The sequence below is a fragment of the Rhineura floridana genome, chromosome 5, assembly GCF_030035675.1.
Source record: "Rhineura floridana isolate rRhiFlo1 chromosome 5, rRhiFlo1.hap2, whole genome shotgun sequence".
Classification (NCBI taxonomy): domain Eukaryota; kingdom Metazoa; phylum Chordata; class Lepidosauria; order Squamata; family Rhineuridae; genus Rhineura; species Rhineura floridana.
The window spans coordinates 104372469-104382077 of record NC_084484.1 but is presented as its reverse complement, the minus strand read 5'-3'; the positions used below and the strand labels follow the sequence as shown (position 1 = coordinate 104382077).

At 38.3% G+C, this 9609-nt stretch overlaps 1 protein-coding gene across 1 annotated transcript in view; it reads right to left on the bottom strand.

The window, feature by feature from the left end:
* Nucleotides 1–515: 515 nt before the first annotated feature.
* Nucleotides 516–9609, bottom strand: part of GRIK1 (glutamate ionotropic receptor kainate type subunit 1) — a 276806-nt gene continuing 267712 nt past the window's right edge. Inside the window, exon 16 of the mRNA XM_061629481.1 lies at nucleotides 516–937. Within this exon, the coding sequence (XP_061485465.1) occupies nucleotides 782–937 (156 nt within the window). The 3' untranslated portion in view covers nucleotides 516–781. The remainder of the gene's footprint in view (nucleotides 938–9609) is intronic.

The window sequence follows — 9609 nt, the reverse complement described above, 5'->3', positions numbered from 1 at the left end:
ATAGGGATGGTTAGAATTCTGTCCAATTTGGATTTGGTACTGAATTTTCCATTAATTTACTTATTCTCAATCGCTGAGGATCAGATTTTAATGTAGCAACTTTCTACAGCTATTTTTGAAAAAGGACTTTAAAAAAAATCTGCTTCTAAAACATTGACTGTAAGAATGATTATTGATATTTCCTTTTAAAATATATTTCTAAAATATTGATCTTTCCTTTAAAAATATTGATATTAATATCAATATTTTTGAGCAAAAAACCCCCCAAACCCACAGATCAGTAAAAGCAGCTGCTAGTGGATACAGAATGAACTCAAATTGATGCCAGCCTGTTAGGTCAACAGAATGCTTGCAAAGCAGCACCGGCCAAAGGATCCCATCTGTAGTTCAGTAGGATCCTGCTGAGACACAAATAATGCGATAACCTCTGGTGCGGAAATAAAAGAACAATCCAATACTGAAAAATCCCTGTTTTTATTCATTTAGAAAGCACATACAGCAATGCATGGGGAAGGAAGAGAGAGATGCAAAGTAGGTGACCGTATAAATCATTTCAAAAATAAAAGCGAGATGCTTTCTGGACGATTAGTAGTACATCAGTCTTCTGTGAGTTCTCCTGTACAGCCTTTAGATTAAAAAAGGGGAAACCACACTGACTTTCTGAGAAACAAGCTGAGTGTCTCTTTTCAGAAATTCCTCCATACAACTGGCTGTCAGGTGTCAAAAGTTTTTTGTTTTGTCCTTGACTCCAGATCTCTTCCTTGGGGAAGGCTGCCCTGTTTCAAGCCATGGTTTCTTTCCTCAGTGTCCGCCTCTGATGACAAGTCAGGATACTTGTAAATGATGACCGCCCTTTAGTTCTTGACCTTTTCTTTATTTTCTTCTGGTGTTTGAGTGAAATTCCAAGTTCTTCCATTATGGCATTGAAAGAAAGACACTAGCAGAAGGTCGGAGGGGGAAAAGGTATAAGTATTACATTTGGACAAATTTCCACCCTATATATTGTGCAATTAATTTACACACAAATTCTGAACATATTTATTGGGAAGTTGAGGTGTTTCAGTTTTCTAGGCTCGATTCCTTCCCCTATCACTGTGATATTTTGCAGAACTAAATCAGGGGGTCTGTTATGTGATGGATTCTGATGGCACCAGGATCTCTAATAAACTGGACATTTTAAATATTGGTGCACTTATTTATTAAAATGTATATATTCCAGTGTTGGGAATATGACTAAAGGAGAGCTGATTTAGCAAGGAATGCAGAAGTGTAAAATTATGCCTTTAATAGTGCTCAGTCCCAGGCGAGATCCATGTGGGCCCAGGCAGGGGCTCATTAGAGTATTCAGAGAATTCAAACTATGGGTTCCTTAAAAATCTAAATGAGGATGATCAAGATTTGTTGATTCAACAATGTTATAGATAATATATCTGTAGCCTTTTACACAACCTTACCACCTGAAAAAAATGTTCATTAGTGTACACTTTTATCTGTTCTAAAATAGCACTGAGCCAAAGTATTACAAAGTCAATACTTTGGAGTAAAATGGTGCTTGTGGTGGTGGGGTGTAGAATGCATCCTCCCAAAAAAGCTCAACTGTGCCTTTAATTTGCTTATTCTGTAGCTGTCTGCAAACTTTGAATGTACAAAAGAACTGAGTAACGTCATAGTGCTGGAAGAGAGGGAAGCACCCCCACATTGCCTAGGCAACCAGATGAATCATGCTGTATCTTCCTGTGCTGTGCTACAGTGGCTCACAGGGTCCAGTTTAGTGCAGGGGGAGAGGGAAGCAGCCTTCTATTGCCTAGGCAGCGTGGGGACCTGCTCCCTTCCCCCTGCTACCAGCACAATGGGTGAACTCTTCTCCATGTTTGAAATCCCCTCTGAATAACTGACAAAGGGAGGCAGCAATGAAGCTAGGTTTGGTACTTCATCTAAGTATGAATGTTTGACAGCAAACTTACATATCTTGATTGAAATCAACTTTTTTGGATTTTGGCTAGTTGAGTCCCATTGAGTTCAGCAGAACAAAATCAACTTAAACCCAAGTGCTTAGTCTTATTTGGGTTGCCTAGCACCTTCTCTCCACCTGATTATCACCTGATTACCCTTCCTGATTTTATACCAGAAGATGTAGTCAAAATCATGTTTTCAGCCCTTGAACTTCCCACATTAATGCTTTGCCCCCCAGCATGTTGGAGTTAAAATGAAGTAACAAAAGACTTTTACAAAGTTTTATCTTCCTCACTTAAGTCTGTGTCATGAACCGGAAATTAGGGAGCAAGACAGATGTTAATTTGCTTGTTAAAAAGAGTATCCAGAGCTTCTTAGATCAGGAGACAGCTTCATGTTTGAAAATTTAAACAGCAACATTTTCAACAGCAACTTACCACTGTAGTGGTGAGAAAGAAAGAAATAGGTTAACAGTGATAAACATTTGTGGGCACCCAGATTATATAGTCAAGTGCCAATACTGGGAGCCAAGTTCTCAAAGCAGTGCACATTTTTTTGTCTCAAGACAAGAATTGTAATCAATTGTTCTATTATAACAAAGAGACTAAATTGCAAGAAAGAAACTGGAAAGGACACAAAAGCCATAATTTACTGAGCCTGTTTAGGTATGTAGCAAGACTTGTAATCAGTCAACAGGGTTTTAATTCTTTCCCTTCCAATCTGCCACATTGAAAAAAGATTTTGTAGTTTTCTCCGTTTAAAAACAACTTGCACTATGATGTGTTTATGGATAGGCCAATCATCTGATTCAGTCAAAGGCAGTTTCCTATGTTCCTGCCCACTGTGATCCATATGATATGTGCATGCATATGATATGTGCATGGAAACAAATGTGCAAATGTCTGCGAGGGTAGAAAAGTGGCTGAAGGAGGAGGTTCCAAATGCTTAATTACCTTTTGAGGAAAGAATGGATTTTAAAAAATCCAGAGGCTTCGAGCAGGAGTGGCTAGCCTTTGACCCTCCTGTTATTGCTAGACTACAACTCTCATCATCCTTGACTAGTGGCCATGTTGGCTAGGCCATCTGAAGGACCACAAGACATCTAATGCAGATATATTCTTGACATTTTATAACAGGATGAAAAATGGAGTACATTTCAAATGTTCTGTGGCAGAATTGTAATGAAAATGGAGATGGAAATGTAACAAGAAAAAAATTAAGTAATATGCTGAAGATAATGATGACAAATAAATTAATTCTTAAAAAAGCAGCCAGTGTTATATGTATGCATGTTATATCTATGCATAGTAAAAATACTTATCTGCTGTGATCTAAAGATCATGAGCTGCATGTGGAAAAACGCTATCAGTGTAGCGTTTATCAGTGTAGCATGTATCAGTGAATGTCTATGTGGGTCTAGTACCGCACACTTCATATAGCATATAGAAAGTCCATGTAGTACAGGCATATCCCGCTTTAACATACGCAATGGGACCGGAGTGTGTACGTAAAGTGAAAATGTACTTAAAGTGAAGCAATTATCTATGCATGTACTGCACTGCAATCGTCACTAGATGGCAGCGGCGTCATGCCATTAAGTGTCCATTATTGTAGTGCGTACGTTAAAGTGGGGTATGGTGGAGTATGGAGCATGTACTTTATAGCGAGGCGACTTTAAGTGAAGCGACTTTAAGCAGGGTATGCCTGTATATACAAATGAGAAAGGAAGGCTAATGGGCTATCTGGTCTGGTGCCAAATTGATTACACAGGAGCTGTATGCCAAATGCATGTGGAAGCCCATGTACAAGTTGCATGCCTTTCAGTGATACATCCAACTTGTTCCAATGTCTTTTTTTCTTTGCTTTGCTATAATTCTTTTTAGAAAATTCAGTTTGTATATAAGATACAAAGGTAAAATGAATGCCAAAGAAAACAATGACTCATCAACACACATCTTATGGGAGAACAGTTAGCATAAGAAACATGGAAATCAAGGACAGTATAAAAATACAGAAATGTGGGTCAGTTGTGATGGTATAAATTAGAAGGAAAATTCATAAAAACATTGCTCTAAAGTAAATTAAATATTACTTTTCTGCCTTAGGCCAAACTGAAGGTTACATTAGAGGAAAAAAGTAAAATGTTGCATAAATAAAAAGGATGAGCGTTTAGAAACATAATTTGAAGAAGTTAACGAGTGACAGTATGTCATTCCTAGAATTTTATTTTAAACTAAATATTTCATTAAAATCTCAGGCTATAATTCTAATGGTGAGAACTTTCCACTCAAATCAATGTAACTCCTAAGTAAAAGCAATAAGGACTGGGGCATGAGCAGTTATGAAGCTGAACAAGCTGCCTAAGAGGGTTGTGAAATCTTAGAGGGTTCTAAAGAAACCTTGGATCTATCACAAACATCCTCTGCCAACTATTAAGAATTGTAGGAGAGAAAGAGAGAAAATCATATCTGTATTATATATACACTGTCCATAAAACAGATGATAGGTGGGATTTCAGTTTTTTTAAAATGGCTCTGCAGACGCAGCCCCAGATGCTGGATCATGGAAGGGAGCACTAAGTGCACATAGCACTAAGATCACATCCACACCGTACATTTAAATCACATTTATTTCCCCTCTGGGAACTGTAGTTTGTTAAGGGTGCTGTGGATTGTAGCTCTTTGAGAGGTAAACTACAGTTCCCATGATTCTTTGGGGGAAGACATCACTGTCAAATAAATGTGCTTTAAATGGTGTGGATGTGAACTAAGTTGTACATCTGGTTTCCCATCCAGCTAATGAGAACTGCATAGAAGCATACTTTCATACAAGAACTGGATAGGGGTGTATTTATCTTGTGCTGTCTTTGTAAGATGACATTGCATTCTGCATACAGCCTTCCTATAAATAATTGTTGTATTTGCAAAAACTGAAGCAGATTATAAGAGTGGACTATAAAAGTCATGTAATATGAAAATGGAGGGTGTTATCAGATTCACTATGTTGTCATACTAGAGTAATTTAGACATTTTATTAATTCCTGGCTCATGGAGTCTGGTTTAATTATTTACCAACATATAAATACTGCAATTTAATAACTTTTATGAACTGAATTTAAGTTAGATAAATATGACTTTTTCAAACTCTTGACTTCTCAGACACAATGCTGTCAGCAAGAAATGGAACTGCCTGTATCTATGGGGTAGGTCTGAGGAGTTCAGAGGTTCCTGAAGGCTTATGCTTGGAGAAGAAAGAACAGCACTGGCTTTTAGCATAGGATACAAATTAATACCTAAAGCCCTCACTGTCAGATGCTGGTGCTCTAATTAGTTCTGCCAGGATAGAATGAAAGCAAATCTTCTTGCCTGAAAATGCTGAATCATACAAAAAGAAGAGAAAGAACTTATTAAGCCCAATTTAAATACATATGAATGCAGCAAGGCACATGACCGGTGAGGTCATCCAAGACTAAAGGCCTTGCAGTGTAGATAGGAATGAGCATCCCCATCTAAGACAAGGGGATAGGGATGTGTGTTCCCATCCACATTGCAAGACAAACAGGAAGGTGGACCTGGTCCAAAGCAAAACATTGTGAACAGGAATTGCATCTGATATGTAGGGGAGTGCTTCCCAATGCATGGAGGACCCCTGCAGAAATAATACTGCTCCCACGTGTATCTCTCTTGCTGGGATTGGTATTCTTGCATATTGCTGTCGGACAAGGGTGGCTAATCTTTGGCCCTCCAGATGTTGCCGGACTACAACTTCCATCATCTCCAACTATTGGCCATGCTGACTGGGGCTCATGAGTGTTGGAGTCCAACAACATATGGAGGATAACAGGTTAGTTCGACTTGTTGTAAGAGAAATCCAAATATCTTGTATTCCACCAAAACAAAAATTGTGTATTTCAGCAAACAAAAGCATTTATTAATTACAACATTCTGTTATACTATGATGTGGCATTTAAAGAGCATTTAACTATATCAATGCTCAGGCTGACTCGAGAATCATCCAACAGCTTTAGGCCTTCCTACCAAGGCAGTTTGCTCAAAGAGGTGTTTTAGGCACTCTCAAGTGATGGACTTGCCCAGTGCGATTTTTAAAAATATATATATTTGAAAGGCAGATCCTGACAGCATATCACAATCTGCTTTTGAAAGTCCTCTTGGTTTCAAAAGCCATTTTGTGAAGCTACTCCAAGAAACTCCATCCTAGAGTTCCCTTGGATACATTTGTTCTTCTTTGGATTCTAGCCAACGTGTGTTTTTTGTGCTAATGTACATTGCTGAAGCGGTATGTTTTAGCTGAACACACCTTTGCCTTACTGTAACTATACAGTATGAATCGAGGGTTGTGTTCGAATCCCTCGTTCTTCCCGAATTAATTTGCCACAGTCTAACTCCGTAGATAATGTAGTCCCAGAAGTGGAGTTGGATGGATGAGTTTGCTTGCACTGCAGTCCATAAAAGAAACAAAAGGCCTTGTCGCATGCAGAAAGGAAAAGATGGGAAGAAAATAAATAAATAATAAATGTAATAATAACGATTTAAGCAAAGCAACAGAAATGTTTAAAATAAGAATGATACAAAAACTGTAGGACATACTTACGGAAAATTAAAACTGTTAAAAATATGCAAAAAATAATGGCCCCTCCAGACGACCTCTTTATTAAGCAGTCAGCCTGATTTGCTTGCAAAAAGCTTACTTGGAGGTTAATTATTGAGCATTCGTTCCAATTTATTTGTGGGACAGTTATACCACATTGAGAATTCATCCTGATTTGCTCGCAGGGTGTTTTATGTCTTCCTGATAGTTATTAATTCATTCCACACTTTTCAGTGCATTTCCCCATCATTGGAAATTGAGCTTTATTTCAAACCGCATAAAGCCAGTTTCTTTAAAAAGTGGATCTGTTGTGTTAGGGTGACAGGGCCTTTTAATTCACTTTTATTACAGAAACCTAAAGTTCCAGTACATGCTTGATCCCTCGTGCAAAATACTGCCAGTCTGGAAGCACCCTAAGTTAACCTTTGAAGAATATGCATGTCTCTACTTTACAGCACATATTTAAACAATGGAATTCACTCCCACAGGAGGCAGTGATGGCCACCAACTTGGAGGGCTTTACAAGAGGGTTAGACAAATTCATGGAGGAAAAGTCTATCCAAGGCTGCTAGCCACAATGGCTACGTTCTGCCTCCATAATCGGAGGCAGTATGCTGCCAGATACCAGTTGCTGGAAACTGCAGGAGGGGAGAGTGCTCTTGCACTCAGGTCCTGCTTGCAGGCTTCCCACAGGCATCCGGTTGGCTATGTGAGAACAGGATGCTGGACTAGATGGGTCCTCTGGCAGGCTCCTCTTATGTACTTAAACGATTAAATATTAATATTTTAAAGCACCTAACCATTTGCCTGAATGCTTCACCATTCACAGTGTTTATAATTCCTTCATTGAATGCTGATAGAATACAAAAGTAGAATACCCATATTTTGCCTTCCTCAAAATAGCTCACTTGCAGCAAGATCCTTTGAGAGTTACATCATCTCTCTAATAAAATGCACTCAGTGCAGTTTATCAAGGATGCATATATTCTTCTGAGAGTTTGGGATTCTGAGTTACCCACTGTAATTTTTGCGATGGCATTCATTGGTATTTGAATACTGCCCCCTCTTTTTTGTTTTTTGCCCATGGCAGTTATTTTGTGCTAACACCCATAGCACTTTTATCAAGATAAGAATACCGGCACCTCATTAATTTATTTTTTTGGGGGGGGGAAAAGCACTGGAGTTACTTGATCTTTTTTTAATGAATGGCAGGGATGTGTTACTGATCCACCATTTTCCTATTTTTGATTGTCAGATTTTTCAAACAGCCACACATGCAAGAGTTTATTGTAGTATCCAGCTTGTACCTCCTACCCACCCACTCTCCCTTTTGGATTATTAATGCAAACATCATGCAAAAAGGAATATTGATAAGATGAGCATAAAATACTGTAAATCAGAGCACAAAGAAGAATCCTGAGGATCATTAATGTTTGCACGGAACCTCATAACAAAAACAAAGAAGGAAGTGATCCTAACACTAATTTTCTAAATTCTTCAAATTAATTTTTAAGGCAAATATTACACAACTCAAGGCAGAGCCTATCAACCTGCATAACAATAATGAAAAAAATAGGGTCAACTGTTCATCCACCCCTGCTTTTGTCAACTTTCTGTCATAGAGTAAGAGGATTTGACATAAATAGAATCAGTATTATGTCAGATTTCTCCTCTCAGATGCATAGGATGCAGCTCTGCACATACATATGAATTTGTCACTTTCACTGAAATGAATGTGATTGTACATTGAATGTACTGTATACTGGCTTCAAGACTAGCCAATGGGCACCATCCAGCAAACACTGTTTCTGTGGAATGTTCATTCATTTCAACAGGATTTGCAGAGAAGCAGCTTCCTTTTACAGTATTCTACATCACTCTAATAACAAAGAAACCATTTAACCGGTATCTTGCAATGCATTATTTGCTAATTTTAGAGTAAAGATGTTTAAAAAATAGAGTGGACACTGAAAGGCAAAGATATTACTTTTAAAAACATGATTCACCAGGCTTTCCAGGAACATGATATATGTATTTATTATTTATTTATTATTTAATTTATATCCCACCCTTCCTCCCAGCAGGAGCCCAGGGTGGCATTTAGATAAGATTATATATGTAGCGTCCAAACTAGCACCCTGATCCTATCCTGAGTTAAGAACTGCTGAGCTTCAAGCTACAATGGCTTCAGCAGCCTCCTGTATGATTCAAGTAGGGCACAGCTGGATAGCTCTATTTGTTACTAAGTAGCAGAGGAAATACCCATGCTATAATCTCAAGCTTGCACAGGGCTTGTCTGGCACTACTCTGGGAGTCTTTATGATGGGCATGCAAGGGGTGTTAGCAATGAGTGAGGTTCTATAGTAAGGTAGTAGATGAATTTGGAGGTCCTGATTCCTCCCTCTTAGGGTGAGAGCCTGATATTTGGATAATTTTTTGTCCCTTGGGTAAGAGGCGAGGGAAGTGTCATTGCCCAGTATGCTGGAAAGTTGAAGAAAGTGGCTTCTATATCCCCAGGGCGGGAGCTTGTTATTAGGGATAGATTCTGCCCCTGCTGGGTGAGAGATGAAGGGGACTGTACGGTATAAATGTTTTGTTTAGAGGGTGTTTGTGTATTGTTGCTTGCTTGTATAACATTATTCAGGTTTGGCTGATGCTCATGGTGTAGACACATGAATGAGCTGTTGATTGAGGATGCAAAATTGAATTATGTGAGTGCATGGAGAGTGCGATCTGCGGGTGAGCTAGAACAGTAAGTTTGAGTATATTGTTTAGAATATTGCTGTGTTTGATTGATATGTGTGTCAATTGTGTAAGACTGTGCTTGAGTGAACTGAATTATATGTATATCCAGTGGTAGTTAGATTTAAGTTGTGTTTATTGCTATATAGGAGGCTGGGAACTTAATTGGATTGGTTTGTTTAATAGTATGACTGATTGATATATGGAAAGTGTGTTTCTTTTGCCTAATTGTCTATCATGTTATTTTAAAAGATTAAATTTATACTTTTTACTTGATTTTTATTTGTAATATTTTACGTCGTGATG